Source organism: Myxocyprinus asiaticus, chromosome 2, assembly GCF_019703515.2.
Source record: "Myxocyprinus asiaticus isolate MX2 ecotype Aquarium Trade chromosome 2, UBuf_Myxa_2, whole genome shotgun sequence".
Taxonomy (NCBI): Eukaryota; Metazoa; Chordata; class Actinopteri; order Cypriniformes; family Catostomidae; genus Myxocyprinus; species Myxocyprinus asiaticus.
In genome coordinates this window covers 21152262-21176246 of record NC_059345.1, presented here as the reverse complement: position 1 = coordinate 21176246, position 23985 = coordinate 21152262, and the positions used below count along the sequence as shown (strand labels likewise).

The 23985-nt window shown below is 38.9% G+C and overlaps 1 protein-coding gene across 4 annotated transcripts in view; it reads right to left on the bottom strand.

Moving 5' to 3' along the window:
• Positions 1 to 304: 304 nt before the first annotated feature.
• The window catches only part of LOC127455869 (GRB10-interacting GYF protein 1-like), a 38247-nt gene continuing 14566 nt past the window's right edge, over positions 305 to 23985 (bottom strand). The window contains exons 6-26 of one of the 4 annotated variants that reach the window (XM_051724011.1): positions 23688 to 23802; positions 23257 to 23365; positions 22957 to 23156; positions 22311 to 22537; positions 22099 to 22219; positions 20562 to 20741; positions 16100 to 16245; positions 14227 to 14386; positions 13888 to 14102; positions 13508 to 13611; positions 13315 to 13415; positions 13142 to 13218; positions 12935 to 13060; positions 11728 to 11916; positions 11470 to 11639; positions 10106 to 10263; positions 8710 to 8873; positions 8429 to 8476; positions 8157 to 8301; positions 3611 to 7171; positions 305 to 2058 (exon numbers count right to left, since the gene is read on the bottom strand). In XM_051724011.1, the coding sequence (XP_051579971.1) occupies positions 7104 to 7171; positions 8157 to 8301; positions 8429 to 8476; positions 8710 to 8873; positions 10106 to 10263; positions 11470 to 11639; positions 11728 to 11916; positions 12935 to 13060; positions 13142 to 13218; positions 13315 to 13415; positions 13508 to 13611; positions 13888 to 14102; positions 14227 to 14386; positions 16100 to 16245; positions 20562 to 20741; positions 22099 to 22219; positions 22311 to 22537; positions 22957 to 23156; positions 23257 to 23365; positions 23688 to 23802 (2823 nt within the window). In that variant the 3' untranslated portion in view covers positions 305 to 2058; positions 3611 to 7103. Of the gene's footprint in view, positions 2059 to 3610; positions 7172 to 8156; positions 8302 to 8428; positions 8477 to 8709; positions 8874 to 9261; positions 9382 to 10105; positions 10264 to 11469; positions 11640 to 11727; positions 11917 to 12934; positions 13061 to 13141; positions 13219 to 13314; positions 13416 to 13507; positions 13612 to 13887; positions 14103 to 14226; positions 14387 to 16099; positions 16246 to 20561; positions 20742 to 22098; positions 22220 to 22310; positions 22538 to 22956; positions 23157 to 23256; positions 23366 to 23687; positions 23803 to 23985 lie in introns of those variants that run through there. The other 3 variants (XM_051724028.1, XM_051724019.1, XM_051724038.1) reach the window with 3 other exon arrangements.

The window sequence follows — 23985 nt, the reverse complement described above, 5'->3', positions numbered from 1 at the left end:
GATTTCTTCAGAAGACATGGATTAAACCACTGGAGTATTATGGATTACTTTTATGCTGCCATTATGTGCTTTTTGGAGTTTTTGGTGTTGGGTACCATTCACTTGCATTGTATGAACCAACAGAGCTGAGATATTCTTCTAAAAATCTTCATTTGTGTTCTGCAGATGAAAGAAAGTCATACACATTTGGGATGGCATGAGGGTGAGTAAATGATGAGAGAATTTTCATTTTTGGGTGAACTATCCCTTTAAATCCTGTTATGAATAAGTGGTCATGAACTTAAAAAACACAGACTGCCACACCTGATTTATTCTTAGTTATTTATTATTTTTCTTTTCTTCAAACAAACCCGAAACCCCCAAAACTATTTACATGATGAATATTCAAACCTTATATCTTTCCAAATTGCTTCTAATGACGCTTTTAAATTGTTGTATGTCTGGAAATTTCAAAGATCCACCTCAGGTCAAAGTTGCAGAAAGCAAGGGGGACTATTGATGTAAAAGATCTTTCATTATGCACTAGACTTCTCAACAAAAGTGCTGATCTAGGGTCTCAGTTATCCTGCTGAATAAACTATCATGAACACACGAGGGGACCTGATTCAAGAAAAACAGTATTGTTGCTTTTCACACAGAATCAATAAATATGAAATGCTCATGTTTTATTACTAACTTTTAAAAAAATATGGATGCTTGCATACCAAAAAAGATATTAGAACTCTCAGATTTGTTTCATCTGGCCTGCAACTTTAAACCATTTATCATCTTTAAAGGGCAATACCTAACTCAGATAATGACATCAGCATCGCCTCCATCAACAAATAACATCCTTTCAGATCTTTAATTCAGTAACAGCTGACACTTGAGCATGTGTTAGTAAAGTATTTCTCAACAGCAACCTCTATTCTGAGGTCATACCAGATAGAATGAAAAAGCATATCATAGTAAATTAGGACCTTGAAACAGTTTTTGTCTTTCATACGGACATGAATAAAATACAAATGGACAGTAAGGAGCTGATTCTAGATCAGCACTCCGACTCATTATCAACACCAAGCCTCTAGCAATTATCATAGCTTCTAAGCGAAGTACGACTGATCTAGGAATCCACACCACACTGTCCACAATCAAAAAGTCAGAAACTTCTAGCAGTGCTGATCAATGAACAGCTTTGCATCCAGATTACTTTTGTATTTAAAATAAAAGGCAAAAAGTGCTTCTACATAAGGTACTACCTGAAATACATTTACAACACTAGCTCAGTTACAACCAGCGCAAGAAAATTACACTGCATCTTTTTTTTGAGATCTCACAATGGAGCTTTTGTATTGTTTTAAAAATTAAGTCTAAGTGAAGAGCAGGTTCATAAGCACGTTTCAAGGGTTTCTTAAATAATCACACTGCATCATGTCACAGAGCTAGTCTCTATGACTGTTAACACTTTTCAATTCACCCATCTTTAAGTGTGCCTCAATAGGCAGAACTGAACTATTAAGGCATGTCATTAAAGAAAAAAAAAAAAATCAAACAAACCCAAAAGAGAAAAAAGAGAGGATTATATACATTTATACACGGCAGCCAGGGGTCAGGTGGGGTGGGACTGGGGTCAGCCATGTCAGTGAGTGTAAGGTTGAGTGTGTGTGTAATTGACAATAGCAAATCCATTCATGGGTATGTGTATGAGGGTGTGTTTTAGATAAAACGTGAGTGTGCTGTGTGAAAAGGTAACTCTGGCTGCACACAGAACTATTCTGTGCAGGTTTGACTGTTCCAGTATTCACAGTTCTCTCCCTCCTACCAAGGAAACAAGAACATGTCCCAAGTTCGCAGTGCTCCTTGGAGAGGGATGCCATGGTTCCAGAAAACTGGATTCCTCCATCTCCTTCTAGGCTCTTAGTTTTTGTTGGGCATTCATCATTCCACATGCTGTTTGGAATCCCCAACACTGGCGTGTAAAGGGCATCTTCCACTGAAGTGAAGATGTAGATGAATGAAGCATAAAACAAATCAGTGGAGAGTCTTCATCTTCATCTCAAGATCTGGAACAGCAAAGATCTAACAACACAATAGAGAAAAAGACCAAGAATTAAGAGGAACATTTTAAGGAATATTTTTAAAATCCAAAAATCCAATACTACTCTTGATATAGCTGAAGGAAATATGAGTGGTGCTTGCCACAACAGCGCTAGGGTGCTGTGGGAGGTTGCTAGAGCGTTGCTATGCAGTTGCAAGGGTTTTTTAGCATGCTGCTATGCGAAGTCAAAATAGCCAGTCTTCATGATTAGTCTAGTCATGTTTCCAAGTTACAAATTTGTTAAAAATGGGAAATCTACAAAAACAACTTGCAAATAAAGCAGCTTTTCCATCCAATGTGTTTAAGATAACAAAATAATATTTTCTGACAAAATAGAAATGACTAGAGCAACTGAGATGCAATGGGATAATTTTGATGATATTCTCTGAGCGAATTATGTATTCATATGGCTTCCATTTCAGATGGGAACCATCTAATGATATTCTGGGCCCTAAACATGGGTTGGGTGCCTCTTTCAGGGAAAGTCTACAGGATTTATGGCTTTGAAAAGTAAAAACACAACTGTCCTCTACAAGCAGTATGATTTGCGGCCTGTGAATGGGAACAGTAAAGGGTGACTTGTGTGCCAAAGTTTAAAGCTTTAGTGCACAACTTTTTCAATATTAAAATACTTTCTCCCAGATTAATATGCAAAGGCAACTGTATGTAAGCTATTCATATTTGATTTCTTGAAAAACTGTAAATACTGTCTCAGTGGCGCTATAAAAATAGCTTTCTTTGTTGGAGCAGCCCGTCCAGCCCAACATAACAACACTGACTCAACCAATGGAGCAAGTTACAATTTGTTCGATGGCAGGGGATTGTGTAATTTTGTAATTACTTTTGGTGGTCCAGAAATTACACACTCCAGTTTTAGAGTATTCTGGGTTCAATACAAGTTAAGCTCAATCAACAGCATTTGTGGCATAAAGTTGATTACCACAAAAAAAAAAAAAAAATTAAAAAAATAAATTTTTTTTTAATAAATACAATTAAAAAAAATCGAAGCTGCAGTGAGGCACTTACAATGGAAGTGAATAGTGCCAATTTTTGGATGGTTTAAAGGGAGAAATTTGAAAAAGAAACTTCTGTTAAAAATCATGTATTATTTGAGCTTTTCAATTGTTTAAACCATAATTTTTAGTCATTTTAGGGTTTGTTGACATTACATCATGGCAACGAAGTTGTAAAATTGGTTATAACTTTATATAGAAAAGGTTAGGTTAACATACATATTGTTTACATCTTGTGGCTATACTTTTGAAATAGTATTTTAAAGTTTACGGATTGGCCCCATTCACTTCCATTGTAAGCGCCTCACTGGAACCAAGATTTTTGCTTTTTTAAAAAGGAGGGGCAAGTCAAAATTAATTTCTGTGGTAATCAATATTTTGCCACAAATGCTGTCGACTGAGCTTAACTTGTATTGAATCCAGAATACAAGTTCATATTTAGGGTACCTTGTAGCAGCAAGCACCACTAATTACAGCACATTTGGATTATGGTGCATTAAAAACAAAAGCTGGTCATTACCAAACAGACGATCTGGTAGCACTGTAACCACTTCAAGCCAAAGGTGAACTTCAGCCATACAGTCAGCAGTTGATGTTAAAGCTGATGGAGCTTATTGGTTCTTTATCTTCAATTAAAAAAAAAAAAAAAAAAAAAATTCCTCTAGTCCTCTTTTTCCAAAAAGTATTTTTCAGTCATCAATGAAATAATCAAGTCCACAAAAACATTGTGTTGGCTAGCACCCTGGACCAAGCAGGTTAATCCTTTTCAACATAACGTAGAACACTGTTTTGATTGAATCTGTTCTGAATCTCCACACTGTAACCAAGTTTGGAGACTGTTCATCTAGTTTTCAATATTAACATTGTTCAGTGAAAATGCTCCAAGGGAAAATTCTGAGGATCTGTAAGTCCCAAAGATTCTGAAATTTCCCTTATCCGTCTATGGTAAAGCTCTTGTGGTGAAGTTCTAAGACAGCCCAATAAACAACACCAATACGGAGAAAGAGGGAATAGTCACTCTCTCATGCAAGTTTTTCTTAGGCCGAAACATCCATTTGCGTAGACAGACATCTCGCTTTCTTGTTAGTGCTCTCCAAGCCAGAGCAAAAGTTCCTTACTGTTTTGAGCAAATGAAAAGTGCATAGTGAGGGTATCAGGGCAGTGCTAGTCCCTTTGTTATCTTTATGATGATGATGGCTATGACACCCCATCCACCCTCAAAAAGAAGGGAAGAAAAAGCACAAAAAAAAATAAAAATAAAAAAATAAAAATAAAGTGTTCACACTGTCCAAGGAATTATCTGGCAGATCTGAAATCATACATATTTTGTTCTTCTCATCTATATCCATCACAGATATATCCATCTCTTTGTTTCTGTTCAACACAACACAAAATAATCCATGAGCCAAAAAAAAAAGATTGGGGAAAAGGGGGAAAACATGTTAAAGCATTTGAATGATGCATATTGAAGTACCAAGAGATCATCTGCGCCGTCTCATTTTGCCTTCTTTCTAGGAACATAAAGCATTTCTTCTGTCTTGATGATCACAAGTCATTTCCATTTAATTATAAAGAAAGATTAGCCAAAGGTAAACAAAGAACAGCTCGGTAAACACGGTTGCCTTTGTTATGATTCTTGAACACCTCCTCTCCGTAAGACAAAGGTATATGAAGAAATCTTTGATGTAATTCCATTAGTTGCGTTCCAGCGATTCAAGATTGTTTCAGTCAGCAAGTTATATAGGCTGCGCTTTTATCAACATGCAAAGGAAGGGTTTGACGTCATGCCTTTAAAATCCCCTCAATCAAAATGATTCTAAAATGCAGAATCGCATATTCAATCACTACAAAAATAAAGAAACAAAAAAAGCACCCACAAATGTCTGTGTGGTTTGTAAACAACCAAAACTCCAGTATGGAATAGAATTTCTTTTTTGTTTTTTTCGTTTTCATTTTCTTAGTCATACAGGATTGTAGAGGCAGTGTTTTTGCGGTAGCCATCATGAATATAAAACGATTTTCGATTTCGCTCCTGTTGATTACGCATTAATATCCTGTGTTGAGCAACTCCATCTTCACCGTTACATTTTTGGAATACATTCAATGTTTTCTTAAAAGGAAAATAAAGTACACAAATGCACTTCACATGGTGGCAACTAAAAATCCAAGGAAAATTGATTTCAAAATAAAGAAAAATGTAGCAGCCCCAAGTGCTCTTCCTTGTAGTCCAATACTTTTCACTTTGTTTATATTCATATATATATATATAACAATAAAAGAAAAAAAAATCATCATCATTGTCATCGTTAACAATAATGAACAAGTAACAAAATATACAAACATTTTGTGCACTGCTACATGCACTTGCACAGTTTGATGCCATTGTTTTTTGTTTGTTTTGTTTTTTTCAGCCAGAAAAAGAATCTCCAGTCACTCAATAGAAAGAGAGTGGACAGAAAGGCAATGTTAGGTCACATCCTCCAAATATCAATCATTTCTTTCATCTAAGCATCCCCAGGCTACACTACAACTGACAGAGAATGATGCTAAGCTCTTGGTTCAAAAGCATGGGAGGTGTGTGGGGGCGGAGCCACATACATAGCCACACCCCTCCACTAAAAAATAATAATGTCTCAATGGCAGCAATGAAGTTTAATCATTCGCCCTTTAGTTCTTAGGCACACACGTGGGGACAGAAACACACACATACATACACGTACCACAAGTAATCAGTTTCTAAAGGTACAGAAGATCAAATTGAGCTCTTCAGTTTCAACAACACACAAACAAAATAATGACGCTAATGATGCGTTCTTAATCCTCACAGAGGCAACGATGAGGCAGCAGAGGCAGGAAGAAACTCTTACGCTCCTCACCGTGAAAACTAAGAGTGCTGGTTGGCGTAAAATGGGCTAAAGCTTTCGTGTTTGAATCTAGAGGTTTTTCTTTGTTGGGGAATGAAGGGCTGGTGAAAGAGGATGTGTTGTGCCGTTGCCCCCCTCTCTCTGCCTTTCTTTTAACTCATTCACTCACTCACTCACATACAAACATACTGCACTTTACAAGGAGTACTACAGTTTCCCCCTGTATAAGAGCGCTCACATCTGCACATTCTGTTCATAAAATACAAAAGAAAATTCACTCAATATAACAAAACGGCCTCTTTTGATTCATACATCTAAGCGATTAAAAAAAATACATTGTGCAGTTTTAAACACAGACACACACACACAGACTTACTCATTCTGCCTCGAACAAACATGCATGTATACGCACACACACACAGGCACACAATCACAAAAATATTCATCTCTATAATATCTAACGCATTTCTTTTTTTTTTTTCTTTTTAACTTGCATTTTATGTGAGTGCAAATCTTCAAGTTTTATAATCAAAGTTTTTTTAATAGCTTTACCTTTTTATAGAAACTTTTTATATAAAAAACAAAACAACAGTGTTTTTCTTTAAAGAGAGGATTTGTTTTTCTGATAATGTCTGAACTGAAACACGCAATGGTCCCCCGATCGCCACCTTTTTTTTTTACTACCAGCACAAACTCCAGTTCTGATTCAACACACGCACACACACACACAGAGTATATATATGTGGTAGTATTTCTGAAGCCATACCACATATACATACATATGTATATATACACACACACACACGTAAATCTTCTCTCTCTCAAAAAAAAAAAAAAAAAAAAAAAAAAAAATTCAAATTACATCTTAATAAAGTGCATTAGTTTGAGTGTAAGGTGCTTAATGCTGTAAGTGCCAGAAGTTTATCATCCCCCAAACACACAAAAATAAATTCACACCTGTTCCATTCCCCGTTGAATTACATTCTTGTATTCCCAGCGATACCCACCCCCCACCCGTCCCACAAACTGATACCTTACTCCTGGCTTATCCCCAAAACCCTCCCCTTCAAAGCAGTGCACATTCGATTTGCGGTGTCTGATTAGGTGGACCCGCGGATTTAAAGGCCTCGTGTTGCTATTGCTGTGGATTCAGTAATCCTCGACAATCTCCATCTCGTTTAGACCATACCGATCAGGGCCACCATGGAATGAGTACCCTGCAGTGAGAGAGAGAAAGAGAGGCAAAAGGAATAAAGAAAGTTTCTCTAGATGATACATTTGGTATTATGTATGAATAGGAACTTCAAAAGACATTAGTCATTAATCTTACAGTTCATACAAACTCTTTGTTTAAACATTGGCCCTTAACACTTATTTAGTTTAATAATTTTAAACCATGACTTGCACTGCACAAATAACTAATATTGGCATTATATTCATGCTGTTAGCCAGAGGGGAACTGGCCCCCACAGTGAGCCTGGTTTCTCCCAAGGTTATTTTTCTCCATTAACATTTTATGGAGTTTTGTGTTCCTTGCCACAGTCGCCTTCGGCTTGCTCACTGGGGTTCTAAATACAATTATTATTTATTAAAAAAAATTTATACACACACTTCATAATTGTATTTAATCAAACTACACAATGATGACTCTAAGACTTTATAGATATTACAGTTTAATTTTTTGATAATGCATGATTTCCTGTAAAGCTACTCTGAAACTATGCGTGTTGTGAAATCGCTATACAAATAAAAATTAATTGACTTGATAGGTCAAACAACCTAGGACGTGTTTGAAAAAGTAGGGTTTTCAGAAAATTCTAATGGGCCAAAAAATTTCCCAGGTCAAGACGGAAAACCATGTGACCACTTACTGCCAGATCAGTGAGGGTAAAAAAAAAATAAAAAAAAAAAAATTGAGGGGGGAATTCACCAAGAATGAACTGCGGTCGATCAAAGCACCATTTATTTGCATGTACTGTCTCCGCTGTGCCCGATTCACTAAAGGAATTATGCAGATCAGGCAACGGCACAAACGCATCCACAAAATCTGCGCTGAATGTATTCTGCATGGCGCAATTCCAATTTTGCGGGTCAGTTTGAAGTGTTATATTGCTAAGAATTAATATTGTTATTAAGGCAGAAAAAATACATTTCTGGAAAGGGATAGTGTGAGAGAGAGATAAAATTAAGTGAGAAGAGTACCTAAGATGCTTGGGTCAGAGTGTAGCATCGTGGGCTGTTTTTTCTTCAGCTTTCCTGTGTGTTCATATACCACACCCCCTTTTCCAGAATGCACTGCCTGGAACATAGACTGCAGGGCACTGGGGTTCATTCCTCGTACAGTGTCCTAAGACAGAAAAGGGTGCGTCAGAGAGAAAAACAGGACTATATATGCCATAGTGACAGTCTTGGCTTTACCCAGCTGGGAAACTAAATTGTAAAATTTAAATCATTCAAAAAAGTTGTAATCATACCTGCAGAGGAAAGTTGTTCATAGTTAGTCCAGCCATCTCTTTGGACAGCTATAAGAGAGGACAAAGAATTCCAGTTTGAGCAGGAAAAACACACACACACACACACACACACACAAACACACAAACACACACAAACACACACACACACACAAACACAAACACACACACAAACACAAACACAAACACAAACACAAACACACACACACACACAAACACACACACAAACACACACACAAACACACACACACAGAGACTAAAGACTATGTTTCTGTCACACACACCTGCTGCTGCTGTCTCTGGTGGTTAGCTTTCTGTTTGGCACGGCGCTCCAGGAACTGCCTGGCGAACTCTTTGGCTTCAACAGTGTCACCCAGGTAAGAGCAGATAAAGTTCAACACCTCGTACGGAGACTCCACCTCCTTCAGGTACGCCACAATGGTGGGCACTGTGAACACATACACACACTTAATGAGTGAGGAAAAAAAAAATAACTGCAATTTGTCTACGTCTGTAATGCACTTTCAGAAGTTCCTCCACCTAAAAAATTCGATCCACCTCAAAGGACGCTTTAAGCAATTTAACTAACTTCAAAATGGATATTCTGTGTTCAATACAAGCTCAATCGACAGCATTTGTGGCATAATGTTGATTTCCACGAAACTTCATTTTGACTTGTCCCTTCTTTCAAAAAAAAAAAAAGCTAAAAGCTGGATTTCAGTGAAGCACTTACAATGGAAGTTAATGGGGAAAATCTGTAAACAAAAGTATAGCCACAAGACATAAACAATGTGTATTAACGATATGATTTTAGTGTGATGAAATCGCGTACTAACTTTTTTGTGTTTAAGGTGCTGTAAGCAATTTTAGCCATACTGGAATTTCCACAAGCTGAGCTGTTGGTTTAGCCACGCCCCCTCTTTCCAAAACCCTGCACTCCAAAGGTTCCAAATGAGCTTTATAGAGACAGACACCGAGCAGAAGCGGTTATCAAAAACAACAGCAGCAAAAGAGCGCCCTCAACTGACAACTGTTATGAACAGCATGGCATAAAAATGGCATTAAGCCTCAATAGTTCACAGCAACTGCAACACTATGAGAATGTGCAAAACGATCGACAGGCAGAAAGCGTCCGTGGGCCGCAGACACATTTTTGTTTGCTGTTTGTGAAGTCTAGAGCTGTCACAGAGACAGGTGAGATATCTCACGACACTTATTTCATTAATAGACGATAGACGATTTTTTGCACACCTTTCCATGAAAAATGAAAAATAGCTTACAGCACTTTTAAGTTATATCCAATTTTATAACTTCGTTGCCATGATGACACAACACTGTAGACCCTGTAATCCCAGTAAATGACAATATAAACAACTTTGCAGCTCAAATAAAACATGTTTAAAAAGAATTAATGTAAATACTTTTATAAAATTTCAAGCTTCACATTTCCTATTTGCATTTCCTATTTGTGAGGGACAAGTCAACATTATTGGCTGTGGTCATTGACAACACAGCAGGCCACAGATGCTGTTGATACAGCTAAAGTAGTTAACCCGGAATATTGTTTTAATATGAAGTGATCAGAAACACTACGGCTGATGCTTGCAGAGCATAAGAGAGAGAGAGAGAGAGAGAGAGAGAGAGAGAGAGAAAGAGATACAGTATATGTCTATATCTTACCATCCTGGGAAGAGGAGTTATTGGCAGAGGTGTTGAGTGCATGCAGCATCTGTTCACACCAGGTAGTGAAGCCATCCTGAGACTTCATCCCCTGCAGGAGCTTCAACAGACGATCCTCTTCATCAGTGCGCTTACGGCCCCTCATCATGTACTGCTCACTGCAGAACCACACACATGAACATCACAGCTGTACTCGTGAGAGCCTTAGTATGTATTCATGTGTTTTTATGCTGTGTGTGGAAAATGTAAGAATGATATATCATCCAGAATGATAAATCAGGCAGTATTTTGATGCTTTTATGCCCTTGCCTATTTGGTCAAATAACAGAGGTGGTAGTTCTCCTTGTCTTACTTTCAAAATATACAACAGCCTTATCTATGGATAATCCATATTTTCTTTTTAAAATTAGCTTTTTCAGTTTGTAGTGTAAAAAAAAATTATAATAAAAATAATGCAGAATCTTTAAGTGTCCAGTTAGAAAGGGATAATTCACCCTAAAATTTAAATCTGTCATAATTTTGTCATGTTGTTAAACCTGTATGAATTTCTTATGCGGAAAACAAAAGTTTTAATTAATCTTGCTGACCATCTTTCAATACAATGGCAGTGGCAGTGACTCACTTTTCAAGTACATCTTGCCATTGCTGTCTCTTTGGCGATCATGATCTCAATCTCATTTCACTTCCTAGTGCTTGACGCATCCACAGGGCACTAGATGGCCCTACAGGAAGTGTAATCGAGCTTGAAATCATAATCACCAAGGAGACAGCTGTCAAGATGTACAAAGAAAAAGAAGTTATATTTTGGTCTGATCGCTTCAGAAGACATGGATTAAACCACTGGAGTCTTATGAATTACTTTTATGCTGACTTTCTCTCCTTTTTGCAGTTTTGGATTTCTTGTCACCATTCACTTGCATTGTATGGACCTACAGAGTTGAGATATTCTTCTAAAAATCTTTGTGTTCTGCAGAAGAAAGAAAGTCATACACATCTGGGATGGCATGAGGCCGAGTAAACGATGAGAGCATTTTCATTTTTAGGTGAATTAACCCTTTAAGTCTTTGGAAGGCATATGTTTTGGTGGGGAACAACCCAAAATTCAAGTAATTTTTTCGAAAAAATCTTGACATCTGTTGCACATCCAAGAGTGCATGAGAGAAGGTTGTTCACAGTGACTTGCACCTTCATGTGAGAACCTCTGTTGTTTAGCTTGAAAAATTAAGACAATTTTTATTTTTGGTGAACTATTCCTTTAAATTATATCTTTAATTGCAGATTTCCAATGTGAACCCCACTGTGTATTGGTCATTAACCACTAGTAACTTAAAGCCCCTATCGGTTGACCACTAGTGTGGTTTTACCTCAGTGAGGGACTGCTGCGGCTGTTCTTCAGCCCCATGTTGTTTCGGAGAGCACTCTGGTTCTTGAGGGCCTCGTCCCAGACGCCCATACCTCCTCCTGAAGGACTGCCACCACCACCCACCTTTCCATCCAAAGGTCCAGCTCCCCACATTGCAGAAGCATCACCCCACTTTGAAGAGAGAGAGAATAATATTGCATTTAACTTGTTTTTAGGATTGCCTTTGGCATTCTATACACCACTGAAGTTTGTGTCTTACCCTCTGCTGTTGCTGGACTCTGTGCTGTTGTTTGTGCATTCTCTCGGCCTCCTGCTGGACCTCTAGGAGGTTGAGGGGCTTGGTCTGCTTCCCCAGCCCAGGGATGGGTCCTCCACTCCAGCTGGACCCGGAGCCTGACGACCCCTGACGTGGAACCTGCTGGAGCAATTTCATCAGCAACTCTTGCTGCTGTGAAAGAGAGATTAAGAGAGTAAAAATTGAGAAAAAGAAAGACATGGAGTGTGTGTGTGTGTGTGTGAGAGAGAGACAGAGAGAAATAAATATATATCCATAAACACCAGATGCCCACACAAATTTCTGCAACTTTTTCAGTCGTTCATGATATTTGGATAGCAATTTTTAAACATTTATAGAGATTGTATTTATCTACATTATATTTACATCGATACATTTGGTGTACAGATGCTTTTATCCAAAGTGATTTCAATGCATTCAAGCTACTGTATACATTTTATAACTATGTGTTTCCCTTTGGAATCAAATTCATGACATTGGCATTGCTAGCATAATGCACTACAAGTTGAGCTATACAAACTAGCAAATTAATTATTTTAGAGCTACATAACTAGAAAATATTATATAAAAAAGATTGACTGTAAGATTTTAATTATTTCTGTGACTTTTCCAGGCCTAGATATTTCCAGGTTTTCCATGACCTTGGCAACCCTGCAAATAAACTAGAAAAAAGAAAAAAGAAATGAAAAAAAAAAAATCTATCCAAGGTAGGGTTGGGTATACAGATTTCCAGATTCTATCCAATTCCGATTCACAAGCTGTCGTTTCGATTCGATTCTGATTCATATGGGTATAATTTGGCTGTTATGTCCATTTTGCTTAAATATAAAAAAAATTCTCTCCCAGCTAATGCTATGAATTATACACGGGACCTTCTAACAAGGTAGTTCTGTGCCCCCATCCTGATTTCTTCTGTTTTTGTGTATATCTCATACTAAATTGTTTCAAAAATTCAAACAAAATCTAACATAAAACAAAGACAATTTGAGTAAACACAAAATACAGTTTTTAAATGATAATGTTATTTATTGAAGCAAAAAAGTTATCCAATACCAACTGGGCCTGTGTGAAAAAGTATGTGCTCCCTTAGTTACTAAATCCCCAAATCTATGAAACTGCATTTATAATGGAATTTGCTTCATTATTTTTAAATCAACAGACTGATGCACACCTGCTTGCGCCTGTAAAGCTCCTCTTCCTCCCTCCTTTTTTGCTCTTCTCGCCTTTTTTCATCCCTCCGTTTCCTTTCCTCTTCCTCACGCTTGGCCCTGAGTTCAGCTTCTCTTCTCTCATGCAGCTGAGACACACAAACACAATGTAATTGAAACAGGAGAGTTCAGTGCATTTCCTTACATATCCACCAGAGGGCAGCTCTCACCTTCTGAAGCTGTTCAAGAATTGGACCCTGAGATGAACAATTCATTAAGTCCCATAGACTGGCCTCACCACCTGCTCCTGGAAAATAGAGAGAGGGAAAGAGAAAGGATGGTCGTTTTGGGATACTGGAGTGAGCATGTCAGAGAAAAAAAACTTAAGGATAACTGTGTGTACCTGCTGGCTGTGAGGCTGAGGTATGCATGTCCCACAAGGACCCTGTATCTGGCACTGACATCGACCTGTTCATTGAAGGCATTCCACTCTGCTCTCCACATCTGCACACACAAATGAAGAGAGTTATAACCCAGCGATAAATATGGAATGTGCACACTGACGCATTAAAAATTCAACACCAATGCACACTCACCTGTTGATGAGCTGGAACAGCTGCTGTTGCTGGAGTTGCTGGTAAAGAGCTGAAGCAGCAGCTAATTCCTGCTGCTTTTTCAACCGCTCCTGATCCATATTACCCTGAGAGAGAGAGAGAAAGAGAGAGAGATCAGACACACACACATTCAACCATGACAGATAGAAATCAGACAAACACACATACAATCTTGAGTGATATCAGACAATCACACACACACACACACACAAACCCTGGCAGACACACATACCCCATGAACACACATACATAGTAATAACAACCTTATTACCATATTATTTTAAAGAGGAAAAAGAAAATCTCCCCAAAGCACAAATAACCCAGTGGAACATAAACATTCACCCTTCCACCCAGAGACTCACGATTGCCCCCCGGGGTGGTTGAGGGCGAGGGAGGGCTTGATTCCTCACCAGGAGGGGCGGAGGGGAGGGACCGGGGGCAAATGGCACACGCCCCCACATCTTAATGACTTCCCCCAGTGGTTGAAATCCCTCATCACAACCACGCTTCACAAGCAGGTTCATGGTGAAATACCCTGCCTGAAACCATTCACACATCTCCACTGTACTGAATGGACCTAAGAGAAAGCACGCCAAAGACAGAAAGGGAATTACTGAAAGATATTCATGGACTATATTTAGAGCAATGCTGCATGAGTTGGCCTCATATGAGAGAGACGGGGTGTGTGTGTGTGTGTGTACCCTGAATCTCTCCTTGCGGGTCTTTGTAAAACCATTTCATAGCGGAGTCATGGGAGAGAGGAAGAGCAGAGGCTGTGTTTCTGCTCTCCTGAAGAGTCTGAGTGAAACACTCTTCTTCTAGAGATGTGTCCTGGAGTGCTGCTACCATCTTCTCTGCCTCCTATAAACAAACACACACAAAAACATCAAAAACTCTCTCCTCCCTGGTGGTCCAGTGGTTAGGATTCGGCACTCTCACCACCGCAGCACGGGTTCAATTCCCGGTCAGGGAATGGAAGTTTGGGGGCCTGGGTAGCTCAGTGGTAAAAGACGCTGGCCACCACCCCTGGAGTTCGCTAGTTCGAATCCCAGGGCATGCTGAGTGATTCCAGCCAGGTCTCCTAAGCATCCAAATTGGCCCGGTTGCTAGGGAGTGTAGAGTCACATGGGGTAACCTCCTCGTGGTCGCTATAATGTGGTTCGTTCTCAGTGGGGCAAGTGGTGAGTTGAGCGTGGTTGCCGCAGTGGATGGCGTGAAGCCTCCACACGCGCTAAGTCTCTGTGGCAATGCGCTCAAAAGCCACGTGATAAGATGCGCGGGTTGACGGTCTCAGACACTGAGGCAACTGATATTCGTCCTCCGCCATCCGGACCGAGGTGAATCACGCGACCACGAGGACTTAAAAAGCGCATTGGGAATTGGGCATTTCAAATTGGGAGCAAAAAAACAAAACAAAAAAAAAAACACTCTCCAGCTGGGCCTGGGTAGCTCAGCGAGTATTGATGCTGACTACCACCCCTGGAGCTGACTCCAGCCAGGTCTCCCTAGCAACCAAATTGGCCTCCACACACGCTACATCTCCGCGGTAACGTGCTCAACAAGCCACGTGATAATATGCGTGGACTGACGGTCTCAGACATGGAGGCAACTGAGATTCGTCCTCCACCACCCGGATTGAGTCGAGTCGCCACGCCACCACGAGGACTTAGAGCGCATTGGGAATTGGGCATTCCAAATTGGGGAGAAATGGGGGAGGAGAAAAAAAAAAACTCACTCCATCTAAAACAAAGAATTGAAGCGATAACAACATCATTTATCTAGCAGGGCAACATTATACACATTTGTTGCATTTATTTTTTTCTTTTAAATGTATAATGTCATTTCAGGTTTCCAGACACACATCACCATTTTCAACCCTCTTTCTGACCCTGAGAATTAAACAGGTGATTTTGCTGCTGCACTTTTAAAGTGTTAGTTCACCCAAAAATGAAAATTTTAATTATTTACTCACCCCCATACCATCCCAGATGTGTATGACTTTCTTTCATCAGCAGAACACAAACAAAGATTTTAGAAGAATACCTCTGGATTCATATGGATTACATTTTTGCGGCCTTTATGTGCTTTTTGGAGCTTCAAATTCTGGTCACCATTCACTTGCATTGAAAAGACCTACAGAGCTGAGAAATGTTTCTAAAAATCTTTGTTTGTGTTCTGCTGAAGAAAGAAAGTCATACACATCTGGGATGGCATGAGGGTGAATGAATGATGAGTGAATTTTCATTTTGGGTATCCATTTAACAAAGCATTTATATATACAAATGAGTAATATGTATCAATATAATACATATAAATTTGCAGATAGTTGTGACAAATGACTTGTTCTGAATGACCCATTTATGCAGCTTGGTTTTCATAAATGGACTGGGTGGACTGGGGCGGGAACCTTGCTTTGTCTACATAGTTTATATCTTTATCAAAAGAACAAGGAACATTCCGTGATATGTCCCCTTTATATATGTATATAAATAAGTGTTTTTAAATTTGTAATTTCACCACTATTCTTTTAGCCATTACCACTCAATCAGATATTTAGAGAAACTGTACTTGTACCTGTTGCAGGTGCTTCATGCCCTCATCATCCTCAATGTCGCCCCCCAGTGGTGGGAGGTTAATAGCAGCAGAGGAAGAGGAGGGAGGTGAAGGAGGCAGACTGGAGGCGGCACTGGGGCTCAAATCTAACATGGCCTCTGATAACACTGTAATAAAAAAATGAATTTCTTGTTTTATTACAACACAAACAAGAAAAATGCAATTACAAAAGTGAAATGCCAACAGTACTAGGGGTGTAAAAAATATTGTATCATACGATACAACGCTCACTATACATAAGGTATTGTATCATACGATACATAAACACATAGTATATTTAAAACCAAGCAGCGCAATATTGAGAGCTGTGGAACAGTCGAATTTGCCAAACAACGGTGTGATGTCCTGGTGCTACAGTACATCAAACATGTTTTATTTACGCAGACATCACCATGCAAATTGGTGGATTTTTGAGGCAGAAACACAGAGGTAAGTTTAACAGCCACCTCTCCCAGACGACACTGAGCATGACATAAACAGCAAGACACTCATAAGTTATGAGTCATAACTATAAAAAAACAGCTTATTCAAAAAAACCAACAACGTAAGAAACCCGAGATTACATGACTTATAATGATCTGCTTTTGACTTCAAAATGTAAACAGCTTTGGGAATAACACTTGCGCACATGGTATAAGCAGGGAAACAGGGCAAAAACTAAAAAAGTATGTGTGCCGATCGATTTTTGCTTAAGCCACGAAATAATATTGGATTATGTACATATATCGTAAAACCAGAGGTCAGGTTCCTCCCGAGTTTGTTTTTCTTCACCACTAAATAACATTGAAAGGAGTTTTTTTCCTTGCACTTCAGCATGTTCACAGGGGGCTTTCAAACAACAAGGCATGATTTCCTATAAAGCTACTTTGTAACTATGTGTATTGTGAAAAGTGCTATACAAATATAAATGACTAGAGTGTAGACAATTGTTTTTTCAAGAAAAAAACATGAAAATTGTGAGTTCATATGAGTTTCTCTCAATAATCAAACAAAATAAATGCAGTGCTGTTGTTTAAGTTACTTGTTGCCAATGTCAGACACTTTTGTGGTATTTATGATTTAAAAGAAATGTATGTCGAATCCTTGAATAAGTCTGAGCGAAACATTTGTGGGTGCTCGTATCATATCGTGAGGCTATGCATCATATTGTGAAATTTGTGTATCGTTACATGCTTAAACAGCACATACAGCTAGTAGGAAATTGTCAAGAGGTAGCATTAAGGCCTTTTCACACCAGAGGTGATGCAATTATGTGTCGTTAAAGGTGCAATATGTAATAGCCAGTATTTTCTACTTTGAAATGTCTGTTCTGGGCCGGAATTTCTGTTTGTGTTTTGGCCTGCGTGATCCCGCCCACTGCCCATTTCCTAATAGTATTATGACACCCCGGGTTGCCAGATTTGAAACAAGTTAGCAGGCAAACACAGTGCGCTGCAGCCATGGAAGCCAGCAATACATCTAGCTAATATTGACAGAGTTATAAAAAATCCACATGAGCTGGTTTATAATTTGCAAACAATAAAAACCATTGCAAACATACAGTGGTGTGAAAAAGTGTTTGCCCCCTTCCTGATTTCTTATTTTTTTGCATGTTTGTCACACTTAAATGTTTCAGATCATCAAACAAGTTTAAATATTAGTCAAAGACAACACAAGTAAACACAAAATGCAGTTTTTAAATGAAGGCTGTTATTATTAAGGGAAAACAAAATCCAAACCTACATGGCCCTGTGTGAAAAAGTGATTGCCCCCTAAACCTAATAACTGGTTGGGCCACCCTTAGCAGCAACAACTGCAATCAAGCGTTTGCGATAACTTGCAATGAGTCATTTACAGCGCTGTGGAGGAATTTTGGCCCACTCATCTTTGCAGAATTGTTGTAATTTAGCCACATTGGAGGGTTTTCGAGCATGAACTGCCTTTTTAAGGTCATGCCACAGCATCTCAATATTGATTCTGGTCAGGACTTTGACTAGGCCACTCCAAAGTCTTAATTTTGTTTTTCTTCAGCCATTCAGAGGTGGACTTGCTGGTGTGTTTTGGATCATTGTCCTGCTGCAGAACCCAAGTTCGCTCCAGCTTGAGGTCACGAACAGATGGCTGGACATTCTCCTTCAGGATTTTTTGGTAGACAGCAGAATTCATGGTTCCATTTATCACAGCAAGTCTTCCAGGTCCTGAAGCAGCAAAAAAGTCCCAGACCATCACACTACCACCACCATATTTTACTGTTGGTATGATGTTCTTTTTCTGAAATGCGGTGTTACTTTTACGCCTCGTCTCGTCAGTCCACAGAGTATTTTCCCAAAAGTCTTGGGGATCATCAAGATGTTTTCTGGCAAAAATGAGACGAGCCTTAATGTTCTTTTTGCTCAGCAGTGGTTTTCGTCTTGGAACTCTGCCATGCAGACCATTTTTGCCCAGTCTCTTTCTTATGGTGGAGTCATGAACACTGACCTTAACTGAGGCAAGTGAGGCCTGCAGTTCTTTGGATGTTGTTGTGGGGTCTTTTGTGACCTCTTGGATGAGTCGTCGCTGCGCTCTTGGGGTAATTTTGGTCGGCCGGCCACTCCTGGGAAGGTTCACCACTGTTCCATGTTTTCGCCATTTGTGGATAATGGCTCTCACTGTGGTTCTCTGGAGTCCCAAAGCTTTAGAAATGGCTTTATAACCTTTTCCAGACTGATAGATCTCAATTACTTTCTTTCTCATTTGTTCCTGAATTTCTTTGGATCTCAGCATGATGTCTAGCTTTTGAAGATCTTTTGGTCTACTTCACTTTGTCAGGCAGGTCGTATTTAAGTGATTTCTTGATTGAGAACAGGTGTGGCAGTAATCAGGCCTGGGTGTGGCTAGATAAATTGAACTCAGGTGTGATAAACCACAGTTATGTTTTAACAGGTGGGGCAAACACTTTTTCACACAGGGCCATGTAGGTATGGATTTTGTTTTCCCTTAATAATAACAACCTTCATTTAAAAACTGCATTTTGTGTTTACTTGTGTTATCTTTGACTAATATTTAAACTTGTTTGATGATCTGAAACATTTAAGTGTGACAAACATGCAAAAAAATAAGAAATCAGGAAGCGTTTGGTACTTCTTCAAGAATGAACAAAATGACGTTGATGAGTTTGCACTACAGGTTAGTGAAACTGGTGTAACTGCGCAAACTGAACGATTAGATACGGCGATGCTTATTATGCAATTTTTCTGTATGCAGGTCATTCATTCAAGCTATCAAACCACAAAATGACATACTTGTACCTGAAAATACATTGTGTAGGCTATATGAAAGATACGTATGAACAATACATCATCCAGCGATGCTAGAGAAAAACATTTATCCATTGATAATGATTTGGGTATAATTTAATGGAAAACTATGCGAGTTGCGCAACGTGGCACTTCAGATGTTGACGCTGAGCGTTGCTGGTGTGTGTGTACCTTTTGTAGAAAATAAATGATTGTTTCTAATTTTAGAATGCGTCACGTCATCCACTAGACGTGTCTGGTGTGCGACCCCCTTTAATTTACCTGCCACTCACACTTTACCAAAGTCGCCTTGAGAAATATGTCTGAAAAGACAAATAATGTTGTGCAACAAGCAGCTCTATTTATATCTGAAAAAATCCATATATATATCTCGATAATCATCAAGAAAATCTTCCGATTATTGATGCGTGAAAAAGGCATCGATCCAAAGCCTACCATTAATACATTCACGCCTTTACCCCCGTACAGTAGGCGGCTTAACACACCTTTGAGCTGGTCCGCCTTACAAGTTTGCAAAACAACCATGGATTCACAGTACAAGAGTCTAGCAAGCAAGCTGAAAAAAGATGGATTTTTCTCTTCAAGCAGCGGCAATGAGTTTATTGTTATTTTGCTCAATGTGGAAAGAAGAAAAAGGCACCGATACTGGGTTAGATTATTGAACGAAATACTGAAAACCCATCGACCCTGAACAGCGCTTGGCTGTGTGTTTACAGTGAGTTTGTTTACATATTTTATTGGCTTGTATGTGGGTCATACCTACAATTCGATGACACTTAAGTCATCAGTATAAGTTGTGGTATTTGTATTTACATTTTTGGGTGTCCCTCATTTTTTTGTCCACCATGTTGTCATGATACTGTGACATTTAATTGAAGATTTATGTTATGAAATTACATCACACACAAAGTTTAGCAAAATTATTTTAACTTATTTGAAGTACGTAAACTATTTATTTTACTTTCTTCTTCGTGTTTAATGTCGGTGGTCAAAACAGCTTTCTGTGCCACCAAATGCATTGGTTTTGGTAACTACAGCAAATGCTCAAATTTTATTGTTCGGGGCTTTTAATATCCGGGCAAAGAAGAAAAAAAAAAAAAGATACATTGACCGTAAAGTCCTTTAGAATGTTGTTGTGTAATCTTTACCTTCACTTGGTAGTTTGTTGGGAATGGAAGGGACAGGCTGAGGCTCCTCCAGGCCAGAAGGGGCAGCAGAAGGCAAAAACTCAGGGACAGGTGCAGGAAGAGGAGGAGGGAGAGAGGGTGGAGGGGAAAAAGAGATGAGCTTCACTTCAGTTTCAGACACAGAAGCAGATTCTATCTCATCTGTCGAAAGAAAAAGATTGATAACATGAAAAGAACTATATTTAGCTGTTCACTACAAAATCTGAACCACCTGATTGCTACAATTCATGTAATAGAAAATTATCTTTCTTCCTTCAGATTTAAAAAAAACACAAGGGCAAATTTACCAAATAGTTGCACCAATTTTGTGTACGGTATATCAGCGCTAAAACCTGATATCCTGAATCTTATTCACAAACCACCCAAAATCTAGCTTAAACAGGTGCAAAAATGCACTGAAAAATTATTTTAGTTGTTAAGTCTTTTCTGCAGTCACGTCACCTTTTTAAGTAAATCAAACTTCTAACAGATTTATTCACTAAACTCCAGGCTATTTGCCTGCCACAATTAGTCCAAAAACCCAGAAGACAGTTAGCATTTTTGAACCATGGGTTCCCGCAGTAATTTCCTATGGGTTTTAACATTAGCAGTTTCAGATATTCAAGTAAAATAAGGCCTGTGTTTAAAATTACTTTGAGGCTTTCACGTTTTATTCTAGAAGATAAATTACACAGTCATATCTCAAACGTTAATTTTGAAGATACAGTTTTTTTTTTTTTTAACAAATGTTGCTATCACAATGCTAATTAAGGACTACAACTACCATAAGCATTGGAGCTATGTGCTTTATTAAATGGACAACTGTTGTAGTCCTTATTTCGCAACAGGTTAGCAACGTGCATTTTTAAGGCTTGAAAATCCACAACTGAGGTATGACACTGTGTAAATAATGTTCTAGAACAAAATGGTAAATTGTCCTTTAATTAGTCATTTTAATCACAGATCTTATTTTACTCGTAAATTTGAATATCCCTATTCTAAAAACCCTTTGGAAATTCCTGAGGGAACCCATAGCCAATCAGCCTTCGCTGTTTGCCTACAAATTGACGTCATGGCTGAACAACTTTATTAACGATGTTCTATTACCACCCACGGAAAGCAGTGATAAATGGAATTGTATTTCTATAAATAGATGTTTGTTTACATTTTCTAGTGATCATGGCAGCAATCAGTAATTCATCAAATAATGATCAAATGATGGAGAAGAACATTATGAAAATCACATTCAGCACAAATGTTTTTGGCCGTGTTTGCACTGTTAACCGATTGGCATAATTTCTTAAATGAATCGGGCGCTAAAATACTGCAGACAGGGCATGCAATTACACCGTTTTCAGCCACCACAATTTATTGTTAGTGAATTTCTCCCAAAGAATATCAAGTATGATTATTTACATTGGTAATTTTTATGATCATTTTGTTTAATTCAGGAAAGTTGCAGAGATGTTTAGATCATATTTTGGTTCACGACTAATATTTTGTTAATTTCATTCCTCACCTTTCTCACTTTTTTCTGCACCACTGTCGTTCTTCTTCTCTTGATTAGTGCCATCCTCTTCCTCATCCTCCAATCCCTGGAACTCAAAGTCTTCTTCTGGAATGGGGTCTTTTGGGCCCTTCTATAAGAAACAAAGATAGGGGATAAAATAAATAAAATATAAAGAAAAACGTCAATCAGAAGTCATAAGAAACTAGAGCTTTTTCTGTCACCTTGATAGACATAAACGCTCCAGAGGAATCAAAAGTTCCCATTTCTCCATCTTCCTCATCTGTGCACCACTCTGGCAGACCATCTCTCTCCTCCTCTGCTCCTTCACTTCCTGCTCTTCTTCTGCCTCCTTCATTCCCTCCATCCCGGAAGTCAAAGTCAAACTTCCTGCGGCGAACTTCACCCGGAGTGCCAAGTTCCCTCCAACCAGCTGAGCGAGGCCCACCGTCTGGATAGGAGAGAGTGAAAGGGAAAAAGTGAGCGATTTGCGGAGAATTGTTGTTTGTACAAGAATATTTAGCAAATAGTTTACAGATTTTTATAAGCTAAATAACATGTAATTAGCAATGTTTTTGACTTAAAAACAAAGAATGTAGGGTGGACTTCAGAATTTGATTTGATTGTTTAGTCGACTGCATTATCTTTCCCTACCCACATGTCCTTGTCTACACTGAAAATTATTCAGAGGCGGAGAAAGTTATTCTGAAGACTGAATATGAAAATACACTTTTTTCCCTTTACAATAACATGCACTGATTGATTGTGCACAAAGATCAGGGGCACAGAAAGTAAAGAGGGTACATTTTGAGTTCATGTTGACTTAAAAAACAACTGTGTACATGTAAAGTATATATTTTTGTGACGTGCCTGTACCATCTTTTCGTGAGCCAGTGAGTCTCCAGCTGCCTCCAGTCTCTCCAGTGTCCTCCTCCTCCTGCTCCTCTCTCAGCGTGCGCCAATTGTCACTGTCAGAGCGCATGAACTCCTTTCTTACAGTAGGACACGTTTCCTCAAATCCTAGCCGCACACCATCCCTCCTTAGTGGTTTCTCAAAACGCCTCTCACCTCTGCAAATAAAAAGGCATGATGCATAAACTTCAATACAGAAAAGATGGGAAATTAAAATGTTCAAGAGACAAGAAAGAAAGGGAAGAAAAGAGAGAATACCTGTCATCCCAGCTCTGGCTACGATGGATCTCTCGAACACTACGACCAAACCCACCCTCTCCTTCCTCACTGGTTCTTTGGTAGAATCCTCCCTCTCCTCTTCCTCGCCCTATAAACACACAGTGTGATTTACACCAGAAGTCAAATGTCTGGAGACACTTACTCGTTCTTTCTTGTAACCATCTTTCTTAATATAGTAATAGTAATGTCATCCAAACCTCATATAGGTTAAGAACAAAATAGAAGTAAATGAAATTATTTCATAATCAGGGGCACTATTCCTTTAAGAAAAAGGTTAGATTAGCTTTTTGAGAGCATGAAAACCACAATTTCAGTCAAGTATGTCCCTTTTGACTAGTAATGTGCACTTCAGTGTCACCATCTCAAAATGAATTATTAACACACTTATACACATTAATAGGTTAACTTACCCCGGCCACCTCGCACACTGCCTCTGCCTCGGTTCACCCCAGCCGGGACAGCCCCGCCCCCTTTACCCATAAGCCTCAGCACTGCCACACTGTTGACAGACATGGAAAAGTTCCTCTGCAGACAAAGAAAACACACCAGGAATTAAACAAGGACCACACCCAAAAAAAATAAAATCAAGATCTGTACAGATAGAATTATAAGAGCGCCACAGTCTTGTTCCGGAAGCAAAGATCCCATTAATTTCTTCCATAGACTAATTGATTTTCAATGATAACTTATAAATAAGGGACATGTCTA